Source organism: Cinclus cinclus, chromosome 12 (assembly GCF_963662255.1).
Source record: "Cinclus cinclus chromosome 12, bCinCin1.1, whole genome shotgun sequence".
Taxonomy (NCBI): domain Eukaryota; kingdom Metazoa; phylum Chordata; class Aves; order Passeriformes; family Cinclidae; genus Cinclus; species Cinclus cinclus.
The window spans coordinates 13,804,324-13,831,001 of NC_085057.1; the positions used below are offsets into that span (position 1 = coordinate 13,804,324).

The 26,678-nt window shown below is 38.3% G+C and overlaps 1 protein-coding gene across 1 annotated transcript in view; it reads right to left on the reverse strand.

Annotated features, from left to right (window-relative positions):
- Nucleotides 1-26,678, reverse strand: part of CACNA1D (calcium voltage-gated channel subunit alpha1 D) — a 167,911-nt gene that overhangs the window by 59,916 nt on the left and 81,317 nt on the right. Inside the window, exons 9-19 of the mRNA XM_062500851.1 lie at nt 17,294-17,463; nt 14,275-14,352; nt 8,676-8,763; nt 7,950-7,976; nt 6,242-6,402; nt 5,439-5,664; nt 5,085-5,292; nt 3,343-3,463; nt 2,087-2,201; nt 1,329-1,398; nt 560-629 (exon numbers count right to left, since the gene is read on the reverse strand). Coding sequence (XP_062356835.1) covers nt 560-629; nt 1,329-1,398; nt 2,087-2,201; nt 3,343-3,463; nt 5,085-5,292; nt 5,439-5,664; nt 6,242-6,402; nt 7,950-7,976; nt 8,676-8,763; nt 14,275-14,352; nt 17,294-17,463 — 1,334 coding nt within the window. The remainder of the gene's footprint in view (nt 1-559; nt 630-1,328; nt 1,399-2,086; nt 2,202-3,342; nt 3,464-5,084; nt 5,293-5,438; nt 5,665-6,241; nt 6,403-7,949; nt 7,977-8,675; nt 8,764-14,274; nt 14,353-17,293; nt 17,464-26,678) is intronic.

Genomic DNA, 26,678 nt, shown 5'->3' on the forward strand with positions numbered 1-26,678 from the left:
CAGGTTGTTGTGCATATGTGGGTGTGTGCATGAGTGTCCTGAGGGCATCAAGAGGCTTTGCTGGTCCTGAGCAGCCTCAGCTGGGGACTCCTCCGGAGTCCCAGTTCAGCTCAGCCCCATCCATGCCTGAGCTGAGAGCTGAGCTCTGGGTACTGGGTGAGCGCTGTGCGCTCAAAATTCAGGACAGATTTTTGTGACATACACCCAGACAATCAGGCAAAACTGATTTTTAGATAAGTATGTTCACTGGGCCAAATAAAAACTGACCAAACATCATCAGCCCTGGAATGTCCTCTTTTGCCAAATGTTTGAGAGAAGTTTAGAATTTGCTCTCCCATTCAGGTAGTGCTACTGAAACAGTCCTGAGGCTCACAGTATTAACTCTCAAATGCTGCTTGTACTCTCTAGAAAGCTGCAGAAAAAGATAATACTTAGGCCCATTTATCCACTGATAAGAGAGCACAACTTCACTGACTTCAAAGGAATTGATTCATCAAGAGCCAGTCTGGGATATTTTAGCAAACACACTTAATTGTGTTTCTAGCTAGCATTCACATACCTGGTACATCACAGGGGGGATAGGGATCTTTATCCTCATCCTCTCCTTCTCCATATTCACCAATTGTCACCTACAGCAATGAAAAGGATGCACAGGAACAAAAATGAATTTTAATATAGAGCACAAAGCCCACAGTAAGCAAACCAAATAAGCCTCTGAAGTCAGAGAAGTGAGTTTGCTGAAGCAGAGTAACTCTGAGAACACAGGAGAGCTGACATTTTATTACTTATTACTTATTTTTATAATTATTATAAGCTTTAACAATAAGTATACTTATTATTATTATAAGTACTTGTAATTACTAATTATTATTACTTATTTTTCAAAAAATATTTTTCTATAGTATCCACATTTTTCTGATTGTATAAATCACAATAAGAATAGAACCAACACACTGATAATAGCTACCAAGAATGTATGAACATTCTACTCAGTTTTTATTATTCACTGATCTCATTTGATTTATCAAGCAAAATACCTACAGGGATCCTAAAAAAAAAAAAAAAAAAAAAATCACATTTTTCTAATATAAACTATTTTCTTCTCTAAGAGCTTCCCCCTCTCAGGATATCCTGGAACAAAAAGGATTTTTCTGGTTTACAATATACTGTGAGGATGCAAAGCATCAGAACTAAGTTTCCTTTGCCTGGAAAAGAATGTAGGGATGAGTGCCTCATAAAAATAATAGTACAATGCACAATACAAAGTACTCCCTAGCAAAATCAGTATAATTGCTTTTTAGAAAAGAGACAAAATTTAGGATAAACACCTTACTATCCTTGGGCTTCTTTTGGTCACCTTCTGACTTCTCACTTTTTTTATTTTCCAGACTCTCCTTTCTATAAAACAATACAATAACAGTTACAAAACATCCCATGTAAAGACAGACAATTTTAACTGAACTATACCAATTCATTGAAAACTTGAAAGCCTTATAATAAAATATTTGCAATATTTTGTGAAGCTGCAGGTGTCAGAGCAATAAAATCTACTGCATTTGAATGCAATGATCCATTTAAAAGATTATGATTTTGAATATCATTCCAGAGGCTAATCCCTAAAACATTCAATGCATGATCATTATTCCTTTCTAGAGGGATAAACTGTGCCCTTGGACTCATGCAAACAACTTTCATTGACTTCAACAGGCTTGCACTGATTTCAAAAGAAGGTTTTCTACTTGTCTATATAAGGCTTAGAGAACTGATTCCACAGGGAGCCTTGCACTGGCAACAACAGATAAATTATTGTGCTAATTGCAACAATAGGATTTATTGTGCAATGTTTAAATATCAGTTGGTTTATAAATGCATTCTTAATTCACCCCAATTACTGCCTAACTTTTACCTAAAATCATACTGTTTTTCTATTATTTTACTGTCTAAACAAACCCTCCTATTTTTTTTCCTGAGTCCAGTACATTTTGAAAATGGTAAAGACATTCATATAAAAAAATCCTATGCAAGAATTCATAGTTCATACTTCTTGTTCCCTCTCTTGCTGGTTCGACATTCCCATCTATTTTACCTCGCATTCTTTTTCCTTTCCTTTTCTTCAGCTTCTTCCTTCTGAGCTGTATTTAGACTTTCAGCATCTGCCAAGTTATCCACAGCAATGGCCAAAAAGACATTTAGCAAGATATCTATTTCAAATCATTTTAAGGACATTACGCCTTACCATACTTGTGTGGTTTATTATCAGCATAAACACTGACAATGTGAGAGATATAAAACACATGTTCCCAACCTACAGCGTGGAGGTTTGTGATGCTGGAGTGTAGTGCAAATAACACCCATTTAATGGACCAGACTGATACTGGCTGTAAAGTGAGCAGAGTTCCATTAGGGTCACAGGTTTTAACATAGCAGAATGCTTGAAGTATTTTTTTAAATAAATGAAATTCAACTTCAGGCTAGCTTGAGCAAGCCCAAATATGAAATTGTCTATTATACATGACTACTGTTCAGGCATTTTGAAAAATTCATTTTTATAATGCACTGCCTTTCATGCCTACAACAATCTATATCAAATTCACTTCTTCAGACCGCATCAGTTAATCAAAAACACTGATACAAATCCCATATAGTGCAGAAAAATACAATGGCTAACCCTTTCATCACCTCCTGACCTCTTAAAAACTTCTGGGACTGGCAGTAGTTTGTTTCTACATGGGGCCAAGGAAGCATTTCCAGATCACTGAAGGCAGGGAAAGGGAAAGTTCACCAGACTCCTCTGCCCTGCAGAGGATCCCTGTCTGCTCTCCCAGCCTGGTCAGAGCCCACAGGGCAGCCCTGAGTGCTGGGGATGGGTGGATGGATGGATGGATGGATGGATGGATGGATGGATGGATGGATGGATGGGTGGACGGATGGATGGATGGGTGGGTGGACAGATGGATGGATGGGTGGGTGGACGGATGGATGGATGGATGGGTGAGTGGACGGATGGGTGGACGGACAGATGGATGGGTGGATGGACGGACAATCGCTGCCCCACTGCCCAGACTCCAGCCCTGCACTGCCAGGGGGCACAAGCAGCAGGCAGGGTAAGGCCGTGCTCCCAAGGAAGGAAGAAGGAAAGAAAACATTCCCTGCTTTCTGCCATGGAGGTGACCTGGAGATCTCCTTCCTCAGGAACAGGGCACAAGGAAAAGTCAATTTAAAGGACTTGGCACATGCAGAGAGCACTTGCCCGTGGCCACTTACCCCTTCCCAGAGGGATTCTGTTCAGGTCCCTGGCACACAGCCCCACTCCCAGATGTCTCCAGCCAGTGTAAAGGATACAGTTACCACAGATGAAGAGGATAATGAAATATATACAGACAATCATGCCTGAGGATGAGGGACCACCGTATGCCATTATGCCATCATACATGACAGCATTCCAATCTTCTCCTGTTAGGATCTAAGGAGCAGATATTAGGAGATTAGCAGTAACTCAGCATCAGAAGTGGAAAAACATTTCCTCTGACCACACAACACAGCTAACCCTCTGTATGCATAAAGCAATACCATGCTCTTTTCATGCATTGTTTTAAAATTCCCATTTAAACAAACATCTCCTGAAAGCTTGGGTTTAACTTTAACAGCTTTTATTTTGTGCTATGCATTTATACGATTGAACTTCAAAGGCAAAAATAATAAAAAATTAAATTTTATTGATTTTTTTTTTTTTATCTTGGCATGCCAAAATAACAGCCCTGGTTTTCAGTGAGGCCACATATGTACCAATGCCAAAAAATGTCCATCACTTAAAAATAAAGTTAGTCTGTGTTTTAGGATTCCTTTTTTTTTCTTTTCTTAAATACTGGCCATTAATCTGTACTACAATAAAAATTCTGAGTATTGCAATGCAGGCTTTAGGGGCACTTCATGTATTTCCAAGTACCTTCTTAAAAAGTATCAGTTCTGTCCTGAGAAAACATGTAATACTTTCCTTCCAAGCAATTAAATGGTTGTTTTGGACAATTAAATACATGCCATTTTCTGAAATCCTTTTTTGGAGAGGTGAACTTATCCAGTTAATTCTCATTGCTGGTGGGCACCCAACAGGTTGGTTGCTCCTAAGTGTCTTCTAAAACTGAAGGAACCTTCATTCCTTTGAAAATGAGACAGCCTAAAATCTGAATAAAATCTAACTCAGCTGAATTGGAAAGCACAGCCTTAAGTTTTTGTAGGGGCAATGTCAGTTCAAGTGTGAACTCTTTTCCTCATAAAGAAATTTCTCATTAATATTTTCTTATTTTAAAATTAACTGGAAAGATTTTTCTGCTTGCTCTGGGCAGCCACCAGATGAGACAAAGGTGACAAAGAAACACCAAAGAAACAAAGGTGACACCAAGGTGAATCCTGCAGGGATTTAACTCTGACCTATAATGGCTGAAACCAAATACTGTGGCAATGTACACAGCCAAATGTGAAAATGGTGAGCAAGATGAAACCAAATAGCCTAATTCCAGTATCCAAATCGGGGAAAAGAAATTTTTAAAAAGCATCACAAATAAGTGAAAACTCTAAGTATGTCCCTACCATTTCCCAAATAGCAGACAAGTTTGCCTTAAGATTGCAATAAAGTTTTAATTTTAATGGTCTCTGAAGAAATTAACGCTTATTTTTATGTTATAGTGATATGTCCTCTATGTAAACATGCATTCTTTAAAGGCTTATTATTTTTTTGTGCTTGAGAACAGCTGAAATGTTACACAGCTAATGAAGTTACAGAAAAGAATTTGATCAAAATAAATATAACACTCCACCTCTTTTCCTAGTCATGTGTTTGATGGACAAAGAAGATTTAACTCTGTGAAGTAACATGACAGCTGTGTTGCATAGATAGATCAAAGAAGATACGAAACAAATGGTACAAATGGTGCAAAGTTACTAGAGTACTGAATTTAATGAGCAGAATGCTACTTAAAGCAAACTGAATAAATCGTATTCATGATTTTATTTTCAGGCAATATGATCACTTAAACAGTTTTGTTGATCAAAGGTAAAATGTCTCATACAGGATGAAAGAAAGTTACCTGGAATACAGTTAAAAGGGCTTGTGGAAAATTATCGAAGGTGCTCCGTTTTGTTTGAGTTTCATCAAAATTAAATTTGCCTCCAAACAGCTGCATTCCAAGCAACGAGAAGATTATGATGAAGAGGAAAAGCAGAAGCAACAGTGAAGCAATGGACTTCATTGAGTTTAACAAGGATGCTACCAAGTTGCTCAGGGATGCCCAGTGCCTATAAATTAAAACGCGTGTGTTAACACACACCAAAAAAAAAACCCAAACAACACAGTAAAAGAGCAGTGCGTGATGAAGTATTACAAAACAATTGCTGATCACTCTTCAGCTATCCTTAGAATTAGCAGTATTAGATAATCTTACCTTGTTACTTTAAAAATACGCAGGAGACGAACACAGCGAAACACTGAAATTCCAAGGGGTGACATAATTTCCAACTCCACCAAAATGGTTTCAACAATGCCACCACAAACAACGAAGCAATCAAAGCGGTTAAAGAGAGAAACAAAATAGGCCTGCAGGCCCAAGCTGTACATCTTTACTAACATTTCACAGGTGAATAAAGCCAGAAGAACTTTATTTGCGATATCTGGAACAAAATATTAAAGAAAAAAAAGATTCTGAATTGCCTCGTAGAGTCCATTTTTATTTTAATATATTAGTACTGTACTTCCTACATGAGTCTGCAGCTTTTTGCTTAAAAAGCAAGTACTGCTTTTTTATGTTGACTGTAGTTGATGCTTAAGTGGCAAAAGTTACACGAGGATGTAAAGTTTCCTGCCAGCTATAATCTATTCATCTTTCCAATCTGTTGTGCAGCCCACAGTTCCTCAGCTCACAGCCTGAGTCCACACTGTAACTCAAGCAACCAGCCCACGGCAAGTTCTGCTGTGCCAGTTCCCACTTGCTCCTCATCTTTCAATCACAGTTTCTTGATAAAAGTACAGGTATTTACAATCTAGCGTTGCCAGGTCTGTGCTGCTGTGTTACAAAGCTGTGTTACAGCTATGGAAATCAAAGACCACACTCAGTCCTTTCTTTTATCTCCCTCTGGCTGGGCTGAATAGCCTTCAGACAGAAACAGCAAAATGGCAAAGTACAAAGTAGCCCCTGATAGAATGCAACTATCCATAGTCAAGACCAGGACAAATAAGTTTTGACTGTACCTTGGATCTGGGTCAGCCAGTCAGGTTGATTGTAATGTTCTGATGAGATAGTTAACGTGTTCAAAAAGACCAAGACAATAACTAGCCAATAAAATGTGACAGATTTTACTGCAGCCCTACATTTTCTTCTGTTAAAGCGGTTCCAGCGACGCCAGCGTCGACTGAAAGTTCAAATAAAAATAAATTTTTTATTATTGTAAGGAAAACACATATTAACTTAAGGAGAGTTTCTTTTTTGTAGAAAGCAAGTACAATTGTGTATGTGTGAGCAGGTGTATTGTCATAAATATGTGTATAATACTTCAATAGCTGTGTAAATCATTACCAGTTGCAGATTAGGGACTGCTAACATGTTATTCCTTTTTTTTTTTAATATATTTCCTTATAGATTTCTAAATGTAAAGCACAACATTTGGAGACTCCAATTGCCTGTTATAAAACGAAAATGAAATAATTAGAATAAGCTACATTTAACATTTCACTGGGTAACAAAATAAATCTGTCTCTCCAAGTCCCTATACACTTAATAACAATAAAGAAAAGTCAAAGAATCAACTCAGGATCCAAATTAAATTCAGTCTAAAAATGTAGGCTTTGAGTTAAACCACAAAGAGAATTCTGGCAGGATTAAACAGAATAGGAATGCTGAGGTCACCTTTTAGAAATCTACCCTATAACATCAGTTATTCAGTAATTCCTGGAGATTTCTACTGATGTGCCCTGAAATTGTGTCAGTGGGCAAATGTCTGTGAAATAAATAAGACTGACAAGTTGAGGCTGTACCTAGATATGAGTTGGATTCACAAGTGAGGATATATCTTTGGACTCAAAACTAGATTTCTCTGCTTCACTTCAGGGAACTCTGTTCAAGCATTAACCAAGTTTTTCTTTATGCACCTTAAATTTGTACTTGTAGTAATGGAAATTAATACTGTTTTTAGATATCAAAGTACAAAGATGTTTCAAGGCTTTGTGGTATTCTAGCCATATAAAGGAAAAATATCCTGTCCTGACCTAATTCAGCGTGGCATTCAAGAACATTCTTATCCTGCCAATCCCCTCCTATAAGGGCTGTGTCCATGGCCATCACAGAGATGCCTCACACCCTGGGTAGGTTAAAGTGACTTTTTTACACTTACAGAACTATCATTGAAGCCCATGAGACAAGAACAATAATGGTGGGATATCTCTACTTATAAGACTCACAGGCAGGCTCAAACTGTGTAACTCCAAGTTTTCTAAAGCCAATGGGGCTATTCTTTTAATTTCCCCAAATAGATGTATGGAACCAGTGCCAAGAAAGTATAGCTAACTGGTACATATATGAATGTGTATGAATAACATCGGCATACACAAACAGACAAAAAGAAAACAAAAATTCAAAAATGAGAACAGCAGTAAATTTCCCCATTATATTGATGCCAGTAAAGGCATGTTCCCAAAGATTAACTTCTATTTTGTCTTGTAGTGCAGCAGGTAGGCAAGCTTGCAGTGAAATCATTTTCTGTTTTGATCCAATGGCATTTTGATATAGTGGTCAAAACAATATCCTTCATAAGTTATGGCCTGACTTTGTGCTCAAACACAGTGCACTGACATTGCAGAGTAAAATTCCAGAAGCTGGAGTGAGGATCAGCCCAGAAGAGTGAGAATTGGACCAAGATTTTGCATTTACCTTAGAATGTGATGATAAGAGAAAAATACTGACCTGAACTTGGATTTTGAGATGGTTTGACTAGAAGAAAAGGAAAACACATTTTTAAGAAAGGAGAAAAATTAATTAACAAATTATTTTCCTTTGGAATTTTTGCATTGGCATTACATACACATAAAACAAGCTTTTAACAAAATTCACTGTGAATGCTGAAATTCTTTTCCCTGTTATTTGTTTTCTGAAATACCATTTCTAAAGCCTTACAAATTTTCTCAGTGAAAGAAAGGAAATATCCTTTAAAACTCAGTAAAAAAATCTTGAATAAACAGGTAGAAGCTGCCTGGAAGTCATGAAAATCTGAGCAAATAAAGACTGAACACCATGGGTTATAGAAATATTCCCATATACTTAGACAGTTATTGTCTAAAAAATACACATTCTCCAGGTCATGCACAGTTTAACAGAATTTTTATTTTTACATGTCATTAGAAACTTCCATTCTTTCTTATCATTTTGGACAAAAATTGTATTTTATAAAAGCTTTCAGGAAATCACAATACCACTGCGAGCTGAGTTTGAGTTGTTCTACATCTTCTTCACCTGAGAATTTGTGGAGCGCTTTAACACTCTAATAATCAGTCTAACATCAAACTCCTGCAAGTGCCGTACAAAGCCTGGCTATTTCAAGGCACTTTTGGCAAAATAACCAGCGGGGAAAGAAGGATCCTTTGAAATGCTGGGGTGATGAGGTGGGAGCTCAGCCCCCATCCGTGCACTCACCACAAACTCCCGCAGCACGCCGGGCTCTCCCCTTCCCCGCTGACGTTCTCCGTGTTCACCGACTCGGTCTCGCTGGTGGGCATGCTCGCTGTGGGGACACAAAACTGCTCAGACCCAGCACCAAGCAAGGCACTGCACACCTGGGCTCTCCTGGCCCGTGGCAAGAATGCCTCCAGCTCTGCTGAGAGCTTGGAAGATGTGATGAGTCGTAGATGAAGTCAGACGCTTCATCAGTTGTCCTCTCCCACCAAAAAGAAGCACACGGAATTCCAGAGAGAATGGTGGAGTTTTTTTTTTTTTTGTTTGCTTCTTTTTAGTGATTCAAGGTAATTGCTTACAATTCACTGCAGAATGTCAAGTAGAGGAGCTTTGTACAAAGAGTATGCTACCCCAGCAAAGAAATTAACCTGAGCTAGATTCTGTAACTTTTCACTTTGAGAAGTGTTCTCGCTGATTCCAAGAAATATTATCAAACTTCTGAAAGGAGGAACAATCACACCGTGGTCACACTGACCACTCTTTGCTTTTACTGACATCTTGAATTTTCGAGGCAAGATGCAAGAAAATAAATGTGCCTGCAAATACTGTGTGAGCAGCAGGCAGGAGCATGGGGAATGGGAGAATGGTCCTTCAAAACATGACGAGAATTACTGCTAACAAAAAGGGGACAATTACATTCACCACAGAGTGAATTACCACTCATATAGTGGATCATTACTGAGGGGTTAGCAATTGTAGCTGATGGTTGTTTAGACAGAAGTCATTTTCAGCTGGGTCATCACCATTTGTCTTCAAATCAACTGAAATATAGAGGGAAGACACCTTAAGTCAAAAAGAGTTAGGAAATGATGAAAAGCCAAAGTTTTCATTATGTCCTAGGGGAGAGAACTGGTTCGATGTCTGCAAAGCAAGTATGAAAGGAAAACCTCAAGAACAAAAAAAAAAAAAAAAAAACGTAAATTAATGTTGCTGGTCTATATAGTAGAAATACCATTTAAAGTAGGAAACATAAGAAAGGTGCAAGATGCACTGAAATTACTGCCAAACAGCAAGAATAAAAGAAAAACAGAGCATTCTAAAGGCATTCTGCTGTGTATCTTCCACTGTTTTGATGGTTTGCTTATTTGGTTTATTTTGTTCGGTTTGATTTGTTAGGAAGGGTTAAAGCCAATATCTGTGGACTGAGAGTACTGAGGGAATAGGGGCCACACTGCCAGCTTCTGTCAGGGAAATCTCACTGTTTTGGTAGCCTAAAGGATGACATGAGGTTTAACAATCAGACCCTGAATTTTCTGATTTGTGTACAAATCAGGTACAAAGTGGTAACTGTTAGAAACAGTCTCTCTGCACAGCCTCTGTATTGCCTCAACACTGACATGAAGACAGAGGGAGTGGGAAGTGCTGGTTTGGTTTCTGTGCCCATCAATCCCATCCAAGCTGGAGACTGACAGGTCTGGGCAGGCCAGGTGCTCAGCTACTGTTTGCAACAGCTGAGTATCTGTCCCCATAAGCAAGTCAGTGCTATATGAAATGTTAAACAGAGTGGCATAACAAAGAAAGATCCAAAATGCCCATGCAGGTGTTTGAATAAACAAAGCACTTCAGGCAGTAAGCACAGCAAAACCTTCTTTCACAAGGTTCTTCTGTTCTGATGATTTTTAAAAAATATTACTGTAATGGCTTTATATATTAAAAGTCACTGGTTAGCACCTGCAAGTATCTCAATTCTAATATCATGCTTCCCTTTATAAATCAGTTTTAAAATAATGAATTTTGCTAGTACTGTAAGAACTTCACAGCTTAGAGTAGGAGTTCAAAAGGAATTTCACTCAAAAACAGAGAGAAAAAACATACTTGATGTTCAAATTCAACTATTAAAATTTCAAAGGGTTAAAGAAAAAAATCACAAAACTATTTCAAACATAGTCTCAGGACTGTGAACTATTCAGAACTAAGAATTTTATTATAACATGCCAATGTGTTTTGAAATAATATAAGGGGTTTCCCTGTCTGGTAAAGAACTAAACTGGTTGCCTTGTGCCAGGTGACTTGACTGCTGTTAGAAAACACAGCATTATAGTCAGCTAATGATGAACATTTCATCACTTGTGATGGGCAACTGCAAAACAAGAGTGCAGAAGTCTTGTTTCACACACTGTTAAGAGCTGCCAGGAAAAAACAGCTAGGCCTACTTCCATGATTACTGCATATGTGTTATGTGTCCCACACCTGTATTTCAAATTTATCAACCTTTCCTGCCCCTGAAAAAAAAAGTACCTAGAATCCAGTTCTTCATGAAGTATCACTCCACTGTGTGACAAAAAAACTACATTTCATGCAAGTAATATAAATGCATGTAAAAAGTGAAGTACTGTAATTTTAATTCAAGTCTAGCCTGACTTTATGTGTTAGCCCACAGTAAAAAATAACAGCCCATTTTGAACAGGATTATGTGAAGCAAAACAAAGTAAAAATATCTTTGTCCCTACTGAAGTGAATGTCAGTTCTGCTAATTATTAAATACATCAGGATGTTACTGTGTCTCAGACACCACAGGGCTGTTGCTCCATCTCTATCAGTGACTTGCAGGTGCTGTATTACAAACAGAAGAGGGAAAAAAAAAAAGAACCAATTCACATTAGAAACTCAGCTGTCATTATACTGTAATTTATATGTCAAAACTGAAACTTGACAGAAGTCCTGAGAAAGGCACCGTGTGGAAGTCCAGCTCCAGTAATGCCAGCAAGTCATCAGGTCTTTAGCCAGGAGAACAGAGCAGCACTGCATGTTCACATCCACTCTGCTAATGCAAGCAACCTGCCACGTCTCAAAACAACTCAATTCCACGGCCACAGCTCCATAAGGGCAGTTAGTGTCCATGAGGCAAACACAGCACTCAATTTTGAGAGACTTTTGAGAGACTGATCTCAGCAGGGTCAGCTCTGAAATCTGTACTTACACCCCAGTATTGAAAAGAAAAGATGATGCCAAATTTTCTCTTTTCTTTATTCACCTTTTGCCCTTATTTTACTGGCAAGATTATCTAGATTTCTAGATCTAATAATCTCTTCAATTAAGCTAACTGGTTTCAAACGAAAGAATGCTTGCATTAGACAATATAAGCAACCCATACAGCATGCAGCTTAATACTTTCCTGAGTGGATAGAAAACAGGTAAAATATATCAACTACTACATTTTGCTTCTGTGGATAAGAATATAACATGAGAAAAGCAATCCACTGTATTCACAAGGTACTCTATGGAGTTTTCAGACTTTAGGGAAGGGATTTCCAACTCCACTCCAGGATGCAACATAACTAATGCACAGTGAAGAGCAAGCCACTGTCTATCAGCAGTGATGTGCCCTCACCAGGTAATCCAACAATTCAGTGTCACTGTAGAATCCAGAAGCAGGCTAAACTACAGCCTGAATTACTAAACTGTGGTGTCAAGTATTATTGTTAGAAATGTTTTCCTCTCTAATGAAAATGATGAAAATTTTAACCTGTTTCAACTTTAACTGTACCTTTTCAATCCATAGGCTGATGTCATTTTCACACTGGTGCATGTTGGACAGCCTTGTGGTTACATGTGCTGAAGGAAAAGTGCTGCAGAAGTGGAGTGATTTGCACAGCTCGTCAGTATTGACTACTGCAGAGAATCTTGGCATTATTTTAAACCAGCAAAATGTTGTATCGGTCTTACAAAAAACATCATCTTCTGTGTGCTAGTAACAGCCAACCAATTCCTTGAACTCCAAAATTTTCCTAATTCTTTCTCAGATTAGTACATTAATTTTCTGAGTCCTTTTTACCAAATCTTTGAGGTAGTCAAACAGGAAAATAGTGTGGAAAAAAAAAAAAACAAAGTGACAACATTATTATTGCAAATTCATCTCAGATTTTCCTAAGTCTGCTGTATGCCCAGAAAACACTTCAGAAAGAAGTGGAACTATCTCTTCTGACTGTGAAGGTTCTTGGGGTAAATTTAGTTTAAGGAGAGCCTATTTGGAAGATGTTCTCCATGATAGTGTAGCAAGATATCTTTTATCATAGTGCAGATTTAATGTTGTTGTATATCATTCTTATGGGCTCTCTCTTTTTATAGGCAGTCCATGGAAAAGCATTATAAGGTTGCCTGCATAGCAGTGGAAGGAGAGCAAATTAATCAAGTTTTGTTACAGTAGCATCATTGAACAAGCTGCTTAAAGCCTGAAGGATGACACTGTGAACCTTGGAAATGTTGCACATTCTACACACATGTTGCTTTTAATGGAAATCCAGGTAAAGGGAATACAAAGAAAAATACTTAGTTTGGTGTTTCTAATCTAGAGACAGTCTAAACTTCAACTCCTCAGATCAGCATAATCATCTCATGAACCCGGGAAGAAATAAATTGAGGCCATTAGTTTGTACTTTGAAAAAAACCCTACTCACGAAAGGTCCACCTGCCCTGCAAGGCAGAAGAATCCAAGTCTGTGCCCATGAGTTTGGGATGCTTTTGACTTGCAAGGTCAGGCACCAGTTGTGATACAGCAGCCACTGCCAGCAGGTGACAGCAGGTTTTCAGCCAGAGCCAGGCTGCTTCCTGACAGGTATCAGAACCTGAACCTGCTCCTTCAAGGGCTGTGCTGAAATACAGAGTTCAAAGTATACAAAGTATATGAAGCACAAAGTTCAAAGTTGCAGCTGTTTTCTCACCATTTTTATAGAAAAGAACTACTTCAGCAGGTAGAGCTGAGTGAGCTATCAGACAATGTATGTAACAATTGCACAAACAATTTCAAGCAGACACAATGTACAAAATGAGTCTGTTGGGTCCCAGCAATTTCTGATTTAGTCTTCTGCATTCTTTAAAGTAACTGGATGAGAGTTTTCAGCCTCAGTCTGGGCCACAATAGAGATTTTTAGGACAGCAAGAAAGCCAGTTGGTCAAATAACTTAGTTTCAGGTAGGATTAAAACTAAATCTCCTAACTACTGCAACTGTACTCATGTCAAAACAGGACATTTTCCAGTATTAAAACAGGCAAATTTTAAAATAACTATCACACTCTAAATCTCCTGTCCATCTCCAGTGTGGGTGGGGAAAAGTGAATAAAACAAATCACAGAAACAAAACTATCAATAGCAAGGAGATAGAGTAAAAGCTTGTTGTGTTTTGTTAGAGTCTACATTGTAAGTATCAAAAGTAAATGGTAAAGGTTGTCATCATGATGTTCTAAGCTTACGTTACAATGCATTTATAAAACTTGCAAAATACTTCTATTGCTTTCTTCACACCTAAAACACATCTTTTTGATCTGGTTTATCTGACTTCTGGAAGAGAAAACCTATTCTTCAACAGCAGCCACAGACAAAAACACTTCAGTGGAAATCCAAACGGATTAAACACTCTGCTTTATGGAGGTAGAGCAGCAGCTCGGTTTCAAACATGCACTTCAACCAGCAGGAAGATCTGCATGCACAAGGAGTTCCATGCTACAGAGGGCTGAGCCTCGGTTATAGAAATGCAAACAATCTGTGCTCCCGAAAGCTACCACATCCAATGCAGTATTGGCACAAAGGAAAAGTTCAACTGCAAATCCGAGCACGTTTTACCATGTTTATTGGAAGAACGGCCAAAGCAGCTAAGTCTGCTTTTCTTCTTGTCTTCCATTAAGTCAGCCAGTGTAAGCCCTGGGGAAGCACATGTAATCCCAGCAGTGACGCGGGAGGTGGCAGCAGTCGCAACGCAAAAAACAAAAACGTGTCCGTACACACAACACAGGCAAGGTTAGGCAGAACAAACGGAAATCACCGGCAGCACAACTGATCCCAGCTAAACCCCTCACCTCTCACAGATCCCTTTGGAGCTAAATTCACGGTGCTTTGAAGGCAATGGAAGTTTTTTCATTGGCTAAAGGACAATCAGCTATTGGTTCATAATAAAGACTTCCAACTTTCACTAAAGGCATGTTTGTAATTCTAGTAATTCAAAGGTATTCTGTTACTCAACAGCGTTGAGTACCTGCCCGTTATCAGCAACAGAGATGCGCAACTGTGTAGGAGTCATAAATAAATGACTCAATAGCTTCTCTGATTAAGATTTTGCAAATGCGGGGGGGGGGGGGGGGGGGCATTGCAGTAACCTCAACTACAGTTTTAAACTATTATGTGAGAAACTATTAATCACTGGCTTGACCATCTTTGAAATCTCTATCTTTGCCTGCCATAGGGATCTTCTGTCTTCTGTATCCTAAACTCAGAGCTCTTCTACATCACTGAAGAGCACCCTGGTGATCTTCCATCACCATAAACCAGCAGTGATCTGGATCACCCAGAGGTTTAAATATTCAAAGCAGGGGTATAGTTGCCTAGAAGCCTGAAAATTATTATTATGTCTTGGGACCTAGCTCTACTTCATGCTTCCAAGATGGCTCAAGAAGAAACATCACCAATGTATTCCAACTAAATTTATTTCCTAACAATATCTGAAAGGCAAAGAGGTGGAGCAACTCAGCAACCCTTCCTCCTTTACAGGCTGCTGCAGTTGATACTAAAAATGAAATACCAAGCCACATATTTAAGGACACGTGCATAAATCCAGGAGTGCTAGGAGATTGCCTATTCATTGGGAATTTCCACACAAAAGCATATATATCTGCCTGAAATTAAATTCTTGGCACTTCTCTTAAAACTCTTTTAATTATTTTCCTTCTATTTTCACTCTGCAAGTCTTCCACAGCCTTCAACTTAGCCTAAAATTATGCCTAAGTTAACAGTTTAGACTTAAAATTTCTTTCAAACTCAGTAGCTATGCCAAACATTGTTTTTTATCTGTATGACCTCAAAGCTGTTTAAGGAATGTCAAAGAAAACAGGGTCTTTTGCAGCCTATTAACAAACATCCAATTTGAACAGGAACAAAGAAGGTTCCTGGGACTTCATCTGCAAACCCGGTCCATTGGCACCACAGCTGACATCCCAGTCATCCAACACTCCATGCAACCCCAGCATCACCTACAATTCTACACAGCAGCCTTGGACAAAGTGTATTTACTAAATAAAATGTGCCATCTTTTACATCTCGGGCTTAGGATTTTATACTGCTACTCAAACCCACAGTTTACATACTCCTTTCACACATTAGCAGCAATAACTAAGTATAGTGAACTCTGGCTTTTTTCCTCTGTTCTAGATAAAAATTCTATTTGTGCAACACATTTTCCAAGAGACATAAATTATTCCTTTCCAGTAATGCTGGAATCAACACCAACCCACAGGTTGCCTTCCAGCCTCTCCTAAAATCAGTATGCTTCCAGACAGTAACACAATTCCATACTCCCATACTCTGCTTTTATTGTGAACTGAGGCACTAATAAAATTCTGAAACTCAGATTTTGAAAGACTACTATCTCTGCAATATAGAGATAAGCTTAAAAACAGATATTTCAATATCAAACCACATAATTTTTGTCACTTACTGCACCTGAAAAGCACTGTGAACAGTTCACAATAAATTAGCAACACTATAAGAAAAGGAATGGCAATAATGTGTCATTTCAACACAGAAAATGCTATTCTGAGTTGTCTTTGACAAACCATTTACCATTATAGATACTGTATGGTATCTAAATGGGCACATACCATGACTTCCAGAGCATAAAATTAATAACAAGGTGCTAAGTAGCATTAGAATATATACTGAAATTTAGACTTTAATCTTAGATTTAATATTAAATCAGTAACCACATCCTAAATCTGTTCTCATTTATGTACTGCTCTAAAACTTCTCATGAAAATTTTAACTACTACTCTGCAAACATGAAAAAGAGGCTAAAATAACCCCTGCTAAATTATGACATTCAAATATTGCTGTTACTAGAATTTTCAGATGTATAGAAATCAATTATAACTTTAACAGTTTTTATAGTATCATGAAATTAACTTCTTCTTATACCTTCGGACTTGGGTTAGAAGCACAAGAAGGTCACTACAGGATAAATTACCTGTTTATAACAGCCTACTGTCAAATAAATACATCATAAAATACATTTTTTTTTAGTGTCAAGTGAAAATCCCACAAGATTTCATTTATTGCACACCCAGTTAAGACAAGCAGTAAAAGCCATTTTATATTGTATTCTGAATATCAAAAAAAAAAAAATCCAGAATGTCATTTTCCTACTTCAACAATAACAAAAAATCCCCAGTATTAGCAAAAGGTTATTTCTTGACTGTAGCTTTGGCCATATTTTTAAGCTCTTTATACCATTATTATTCCCCTTGCATGCATGCACCCACAGGAAAACACATTCCCAGGATTTACGATGACACTTATTGGCACATGGCTTCTCTGCACTAACTCTTTCCAGAACACAGTGAACTTTATAAGTCTCAACAGTGACTGGATGCACACAGTGATTTATACATAGACACCCCAAGCAGAATTTTGCTGTAAGATTCCAAATTATCTTCCATGACTCTGTACCTCCACATTAACAGACAATTGCTCTGCTAACCAACACTTCTGCAAGTTGGGAGGGGGAAAGCACAGGACAGGCTGTGTTCCCTGCAGTGTAACACCCCCAGGAGGAGTCAAACTGTCCCCACACAAGTAGAGAGGAAAGAATACATACTGTTCCTCTTGCCTTCTTCATCAGCCTCCTCATCGTTCTCGGGGTCAATGTCTTCAGCCTGGGTTATCCAGTCTAAATATCCCTTCAGATCTTCTTCTAGCTGTTGTTTTTCACGTAGCTTCTGAAAGTCCCCTCGGGCCTTGGCTTTTTCCCTCTCTTTGGAAAATTCTCTATCAAATGCAGATAAAGCAGAGAGAAACCACTGATTGACAATCTCCCTGGCATTTGGATCCAAGTCTTGACACCGCAGATTAACACAGCAACATAGAAAACACAATGAAGATTTGAGCTTTGAAAACAAGGCAGAGGTGCAAAGAAATCATGGCAAATCCCTACTACATTACATCTCAACTTCCAGAGCTTCTATGATTTTATCAAAAATTAAGCAGTATTTTTGACTCAGTATTTTTTACTCCCTTTCCCATCCATTCTCCCCATATAATTATTGCTTTTTCTATACAGACTTTAAAATTGCTTTTATCTACAAACAGAAACTGACTTGCAATAGTGAAGCAATTTCACATTTAAGTATTAAGTTTCAGTGAAAAGCTGGTAGCCAGCTCTAAAATCATTCCTTTCCCAGGCACAGTTCATTGGCCATGTCCAAACATACAGCATTCCAGAACTCCACTGCTGGTCTCTCCTTTAGCTATATCACACGCAGACTCCTGTGCTGTTGGAAAGTTGCTCCCTGAAACAGAACCTAGAATTCCTGTTCTCACAGCTCTGAAACAGAAACTCAATCCTCTATCTCATTGCCCCAATCTCAAGACAATGTGTTGGACTGTCTATCCAGTTTAGTTCATGATTAGGATGAATCCCTAAATTATCATGGAATGATAATAAAAATAATGGAATCATGCTCTTTGATAAGGAGAGTGGATAAAATAGCTTCCTAAGGTATTTTACAACATGAACTACCCCATAAATCTAAGATTCCCTGAATGACATATGGCTCAAGACAATTAACAAGTATAGTCTCCCCACAGAAGTGTGCCAACATTATTACAACTTCTGGTGTGATCCAAATGAGTAACCCCCTCTGCTACAAGGATCAACACATTCCAATTTATCTGGGCATCCATATGTAGCGTTAGGGGCAGGCAAGGATCTTTTGGGCAGTATTTTAAGTACACAGAATTTAAAGTTAAGCTTGTTCTGACTAACATGTTCATGACTGAAGGGTTGGGAGGGACCTCAAAGCTCATCCATTCCATGTTCCTGCTGTGGGCAGACACACCTTCCACTATCCCAGGCTGCTCCAAGCCCTGTGCAAGCTGGCCCTGGACACTTCCAGGGATGTGGCAGCCACAGCTTCTCTGGGCTAGGGCCTCACCACTCTCACAGGGGAGAATTTCTGATCTAAACTGCTTTCACTCACTTTTAAGCTGTTTACCATTTTTTTTATTGCTACTTGCATTCATCTTAAAATCGGGCTTAAGTAAAACTTTAAAAATGGCAAGAGTAACTTCATTTACTATGAATTTGTAGCTCCTTTATTTATTGGAAAAATTCGCTTGAAACTATTCCCTAATTAATGTGCTCTTAAGGGGAAATTTATCAAACCACTCAATAATATCCTTTTTCAAGTGGAAAATACCACAAAACTAGCACAAGACAGAGAAATATTTTAAGAAGGTGCAATGATTAGCAATAAGAATGTTGTCCTAAGAAAACAGAACAGAATAACAGAAAATCTCAGTTTTTCAATATAATATTACAGTTTGGTGACATACACTATTTATTTAGAGTTGCAAAGATATAACCTCACCAGGGGGCTCCTTATTTATTTATATTAGATTTTTAGTCTTTAAGCATGTCAGAGCAAAAATTTAGTGCTTAGAGAACATCAGTAAATTTAAGGTTAAGCTGTTTGCGTACAACTACAGAGAACTGGAGGTTTTTTTAATGTTATGTTGCAGAAGTTACACAGCTTTTGCTGCAAATGCTAAGAGGCAGGCACTACATCTTTTACAGCTGAGGACTTAATCCAACAGCATTTCAGCTTGGCACACGGGGATCATCCTGTTCCATCTGATGGAACTGTAATGAAGCTGAAGAATGCCAATGCTAACTTTGCATTTACTACCCTTCCCCTCCCATCCAAGGAGATCATGCCAGAGGCCATCTCCTCACAAAAAAAAACGCCATTAAAAGAGAGAGCTCTAAAGATCTCTGTGAAAGATAATCTCTCTGAAAAGCCCAGAGTAATTTCACAAGTCAGTAAGAAACTGTTGGGTTTAAGGAATGCCGGGTTTAAGTTTCTCTCAGAGAGAGGATTAGAGACTTTACTTTAGGTCCTTTACACCTGCTTGAGGAAACTCCTGACTCACTTCCCAAGGCAGTATCTTGGGAGAAAGAGCTATCACGGCAGAGTAGGAAATTAAAAGTAACAAGTCTTGCTGGCTATTATCAAGTATTCATGTTTTTTTAATTTAAAGTCCTTCAAGTATTTCTCAGTAATTCAAAGGAAATGTGATGCGGGAGCCTGAAGTAAAACAAAAGTTGCTGTTACTATGTAGAGTGAACAAAATAAATTTTTAACTAATCAGCTGGCAAGGTTGATACTTTGAACAGGACTTCACCCATGGCTGAACCACTCTGACTTCACATTAAAACAGCTGCATGCAGAGGATTGAACTTAGGTTTTTTTTATGTACACAGCTGGTTCTGACCTTTCCCTTTAATGCTGCACAGAAGTCAGATGCTGCCTTGCTGCAGACAACTGCAACTTATTAGTAGGGGGAGATGCAAGGGTGTTTATTGACATTATATTTAAAAATTTTATTTTTAAAATTTGTCTGTTTATAAGGAACTATAAAACATGAGAAGACAATTTTCTTCAGGAGAGGGAAGAATTTGGCTCTATGGTATTTTTTTTCTATCATACCTACAATGAAGGGATATCCCCTAGATACATATATGCATACTCCTTTTAGTGAAATGCCACGCATAAGAAGGAGAATTTAATAGAATTGGAAAGTAATGAGTTTCTTGTTGGCAAAACAAAAGCATCTCTTTTTATTGGCCAAGAAACAAGTAATTTGAAAAATATGATGGAGGTAAGAAGAGGGAGATATGTTGGCTCTTTAAGGTTTCTGACAAAGTCATCTGGGCAAAAAGATACTTGAATCTTTAGAGATACATGGACATTGGCTGATATCCTGGAGGGAGCACTATGGCAGCTGTTTGTGCAGCATTCCATGGCTATGGAGTGGGAAGGGTTGTCCAGGGCAGAAAAGAAAAGCTTTCAGCTCTGTAGGCAGCACAGGGATGTGGCCAGGCTGGTGGCCTGAACTGGCCTCCCTGTCATCAACCCAGCACTCAAGGCCAGCAGCCTCTGAAGCTGACAGGCTCAAGAAACTGCACATTAATTGCAGTAAGTGGATTTAAGATCTGTAAATATTTGGTTTAACAAATGCCTGTGCTAAGAGCTAACTTTGAAACATGCATTTCATTCTGGTTTGATGAAATGACCTGGATTTACATTTGAAAGTATTTTGGACAGGGGTTGCTGCATCTGCAGCACAATAGAAACATCACTTGCAAAATAAAGCATTTGATGAGACTAATTTACATAATCTCATTTACTTTTAGTGATAACTAACCTACTATATAAAATTCAGGGTTTATTTCTGTTGCCCAAAACTTCCTCGTCTCCTAGCAGAAAGATGATCTCATTTCTCTGTTCAGGCACACCACCATCATCATCAATGGTTGTTGAGGCAGAAGCATATAAAATGCAGGGCTTGAATTCATGCTTCAGTAGTCTGGGGTAATCATGCCAGATTTTCCTTTCTTCAGTGGAGTGAAATAACCCCTGCTGGTGTGCATCAGTTGGGAATGGACGGCTTAATGCAACAAGGTGGAAGTGGCAGCAGGGAGTGCCTGCTGGGACTCAATTACATCTCCCTGGTTCTCACACCTTCAGCTACAGGCAGGGTCATATTAACCAAAATCCTAAGGCAATTTATTGAAACGCTCTTGGTATACTCTTCCCTTCTCTCTGTGTATTCACAGAAGTAATAACTAGAGACACCTATACCAGCCTCCTGCCAGCTGAAAGCTTTCCCATGCTAAAGGCCAGGGACATTTCACCAGGGGGCCTGCACAGCACCATGAGTGTTGCTGAAACTCCTGTGCATCTCCAGGCATTGATGGTATGAAACAAAGGGGTGCTTTGGATAGCAAAGCATAAACCAGGACACACCAAATCCTTCCTTAGCCATATTCCTGTCCTTTTGTGTCACTGCAAATGCAGTGGGAGGGAGAGTGAATCTCCTGCAGTACACAGCTCACTGCACACAGGTTATGTGGAAAGTGTTAAGCCAATTCTATATCTAGAACTGCCATCCAGACATCCCAGACTCATTTATTCACAGAGAACAGCCACATAACAACAAAAATGTACTCATAGGAGTACAGTGTTGGCCACCAGACCTGCAGGAGGGGTTTCACACAGTGGTAACCATACCAACCAACAAATTAGCAGAATCAAGTCAGAAAACTAAAACTACTTCAAGTGTACAGCTAAGCACAGACACAGCAGCTCATGGTTGGGTGTAAAGTGTAACAGATGTGGAGAGACATGCAAAAGGTTAAGTAACATCACATCTTTAATTACAAGAGATTTGTATGCATTGTTATCACCCCTTCTTTTAGGGAAAAAACAATTCACAGGCTGAACACTAGAATTATTACTGTAGGACAAAACCAAAGAAGTCCTAGCAGGAATTTTCCTTGAGCAAAGAGCATTGGGCTCTTGATGGGGAAATACAGATTGGTATTACCTACCCATGGCTCTCTCTGTGCAGCTCCTTAGCAATTAATAAAATGTGCAGTCAACAGCTCCAGCAGCAGCTCTGTGGAGCAAGGGCTTGAAGAGCCTTACTGTGCCAGCGTGCCTATGAGTGCTCTGGGATCATCAGGAGGAACAGACAGACAGGGAGCAACAAAACTGAGATCTGATGTTTCACACCACTGTTAATTATATCTGCATATTAAGATGTGCCCCTTCTCTCCTGGGTCAAGAGCCATGTGGCTCAGGACACTCTGGATTTCATGTTAGAAGAAGGGACAGTTCTGCACATCACCTAACATGGGGACGTGCCCTCTCAATGGAGTTTCTGAAACTGCCACGGTTTGTTCTCTGCCAGGGCTCACCACCATGCACCCCCCACAGCACTAATCCCTAAAAAATCTTGGTGTGGTAAGATCAGACAGGACTGAAATAAAATCAGTTCCCTCCAAGTTCTTATTCAAGAGTACAGAAAGGTCCACACTGACTTCAGTGGTTTGTGTCTAAAGCAATGGGTTATTTACTGCTGTATACAGCTGAAAGTATTTGCTGATTAACTACTAGTCAAATATTCAATTGATTGATCAAATGTAACATTTCCTTGTTTTTAATTTATGTGAGTTTTACTTCACCAGGACACAAATTAAATGAGCTCGCTTCAGCTTACAACTTCCTGTGATCTACAGCTGGAATCCCTCCCCTTGTTCTCAATGTATATTCAGTTTATCTACTGGAAGGAATTAAATTTGCAGCAATAATTTTTTTCTATATTTTTCACTAGGCCTTCCTGCTGCTTTAAAAAGGAACACTGTTAAAACCAGCTCCTTTTCCTTTTGCTGAAAGGCTATGGATGACAGTTTACTGCCATTTTCTATTTGCTGCATCATTACTCAAATGTCTTTTTCTGTGATTAGTTCCATATATACTGTAGACAACAGTTAGCTGTATAAGATTATCTGCACCAACATATTTTATGACATTGACAGATATTGCTGGGAGACTGGGGTGGATGATTATATACCCTTGGCTTTTAGAATCACTATGTACATACATTGCAAATATTACTGGGGGAAAGAAGTGGAAAAAAAATTAACATTCACTTAGTAAACCACAAGATCACATGTAGGAGGATATAAGGACATGTCAAAGCTTATGTTTTGGTGTCCTTTTGCAAGGCAATAAACTCAACTTGGAGATTTATTAAGCTGTGTTTGAAAGGTTTTACTTCTTCCCATGGCTATGCAAAGAAATACTAATACCTCGAGCAGAAAATGCCATCAGCAGAACCCATCTCCTAATGATAAGGACTATCTTCAGAAATAGATTATCATGCATCATTAAATGCTATGCCTCTTGATAAGTTCTGAAGTTTCATACTTTATTTCTTCTGTTCATAGCATACCAGTTTAATACATGCTGAACTACTGACATGCCTATATTAACTTCTTTTTTATTTTTATTATTATTTTAACTCTTTACACTTTCAGGATGGATGAGTATCTCCATCCTGATCTTTATTGGTTAACTTTCTAAGATCCTTAACCTTATAATTTCTAACTTTCAATTTCAGGTCACTCTTTTGCCCCAATAGCCATGATATGCTCTGGTCTTTTACGCTGGAATATCTGGAGGAGGCCGGTCCTGAGCTCCCACCTTCTGTGCCTAGTACTTAATGCCTTCAGAGAATTCATGAATTCATTATGTGAATACTTCTAGTGTCTAATACAGAGTAAATAGAGTTTTTTAGAGCATTTTGAAAAAGCTGAATTAACACAAGCCTATGAATTCTCTCCATCCTTGTTATTCAAGGGAATTACTTAGGAAAAAATCCCCACAGTCAACTTCCATGCAGAAATTACAATTTTTACCACATGCAGATTCCATACACACATTGCTTCTATTCATTTACACTGCTGTTATTAAAAAAAAAGAACTGTATTTTTAAGAATGTCACCTTCTTCAGGCAAGACTGACATGGATCTCCAGGAAATACTCACCTTCAGAAAGAGCTAGATGTAAAACAAAAGATCTGCCAAATCATCATTCTCATCCATTTTACAGTATCTAAATACAGCAGACATGCAGTACACAAGAGGCATTACAGAAATACAAAGGGGCAGATGGTCACAGAATAACACAGGAGTGCAAAGAGAATAACTGAATTTTTAAAACAACAAACAAATCAAAACCAGCAAACAGATTTAAATGAACATGGCATAACTGGATATAAAGGAAGTAACACTTTCATATAGAAAAGGTTTTAGGCATTCAGATTCCACTTTCAAAATCTGTATGCAAAGCCATGCTTTTCTAGTACATTGGCATAATTTCTGCATTCTTGATATTTGATTGGTTTAGTAAAATTTAACTTAATGTGTAGATTTATCACAAACCAAGTCTTCATGTAACAGTTTGAAGGGTATAAAACATAAAAGCTGATAACTTTTAAATGAAACAAAAAAAATTTATGTGTTACATATTCAATGCTTGGCTCAGAGTGAAAAATATCTTTCTGCTAAGAAACACTAAAACGTCCATTGGCTTTTACTAGTACATCAAATTTATCCATAAAATTTAGACTGGCTCTAAACAGAAAGCATGGGGAAAATTATTTATATACAACTGTCATATACTGATCAAAATAAATCAGAGGAACAGTATTCCACATTGGCCCTTGTTTGTCATAGTTTCAAACAAGTATGCCAGGACATTCTCTTCACTTCTGTACCAAACATCAGTTTGCTATGATAGGTATCTTTTAGGACTACCTCCTTTGATTTTGTCCTTACACTTTCAATGTCAATCCTTGGTGATATTTATACACCTCAGCTCTCCAGTGTCATTGTCTTCAGAAAGAAAACAAAAAATGGGACTTTTAGGAAGGCTCTTTCATGTATTTAGGGCAAACATGGATTCAGACAATTCATCAAGAACCCTGAGCACTCAATTGACCCTGGCTGACACTACGGCAGCAAAATAAATTTAGCAATTAATGACTTGATGAATATAAGGAGAGTTCACATCCCATTTTTCACTGCCATTTCTGTGCACTGAAAATCCAAGGGAAGCCAGCAAGGATTGTGAGGAGCATTAGAGCTTTATGGATCATGCAAAACCTAAAAATCAGTGCTGATTTCTTGTCTGCAGAAAGGAATCCAAGGACAAGGGGACAACTCTTCCCTGTATTGGAATGGCAGCTAAAAAACTACTCCATGTTGCAAAAAATATATGTATCATAATGTTGAAAACATCACACAGTATTTTAAATGTATTAAATCAAATGTTAAGCTGGTTCATGAGAATACCTCTGAATTTCCATGACTTCAGGAAAAGAAATTAACACATGTAACAAAACATCAGTTTTGGTGTCACTTCCCCTGTAAATTTTTTTCTTTTTTTTTAACAGAAAATTCTGAAAGCAATAACAATTCAGGTCATGGAAGGAAAAATAGGAACACTGATTATCTGTTACCAGACACCTTCATGGGACAGGAAGAAAGCTAATTGATGCTTGTGATGCTCTTAAGGGCCAGAGAAGGAACTGTGAGAGTCTAATCCTGTAATGACTTCAGTGGAAAGGGCAACACAGCAACCTCAGCTAACAGCACCAAAAGAAGAAATAAATAACACTGTAACTACCCTCATTTATCTGTCCTTCTCCTTCTCATTTCATTTCCCAGCTGAAAGCTGGGCCCTTAGTTTTGCAACAATTTACACATTTGTCCTTGGATTAAAAAAGCTGATATGACTGTATAAATCTTGGAAGCATGAGATTAAATCTAAAAATCTGCAGTGTTTTTTTAGCACTACCATTTTTCTTTTAAACACCTGCTTTATGAAGCAAGTCTAACAGTAAGGTAAAGCTTTGCTTTCCCTGCTTTCCTGTGTGCAATAGTAATCTACTACAGATAACTGACTAAATATTTTTTAAAAGCACATTGTAGAACCACTCATCAGAAAAAAGTGCTCTTGTAATGAAGTCACATCAACACCTAGAAATCTTATTTGCTTATCTGAGTTCCAGGAATATAATAATGCCTTATCATTTCTTTCAGATACAATGGATACAATGTGGTATAACCATGAATAGGGCTGCACACACTACCAGCATCCTGATGACAGCATCACCTGCACTGTCAGTCTCCTTTCCAAACAAGGGAAATTCTTCTAGTGGCTAACAAAGATGGCACAACTTGCCTGACATTGCTAGAACAATAATTTTTGCTGCATAACTAAAACCTAATGCATACTACCATAATAATTTTCCTTTCAGGATTCGAATGATAGCTGGACCCTTTTATATATTTATGAAAAAATATATTTACCATAACTGGAGTATCCCAAGCTAAAGTGTGTTAGAAATCAGGAAAATGGCAAAGGAAATAGGGTTGTAACTTCACGTAAGGGGACTTTATAATAAGAAAATCTGAGAAACTCTTGCCATAAACTAGAGTATTAAAGCACATTATTCAGCTAGAACTGACATAGCTTCAGTTCTTGGCTGGAGCCTGGAGTACACAAACCAACAAAAAGCTGTGACAACCTCCCACTGACAGCTAAATTAACATGATATCTTATTATTAATAA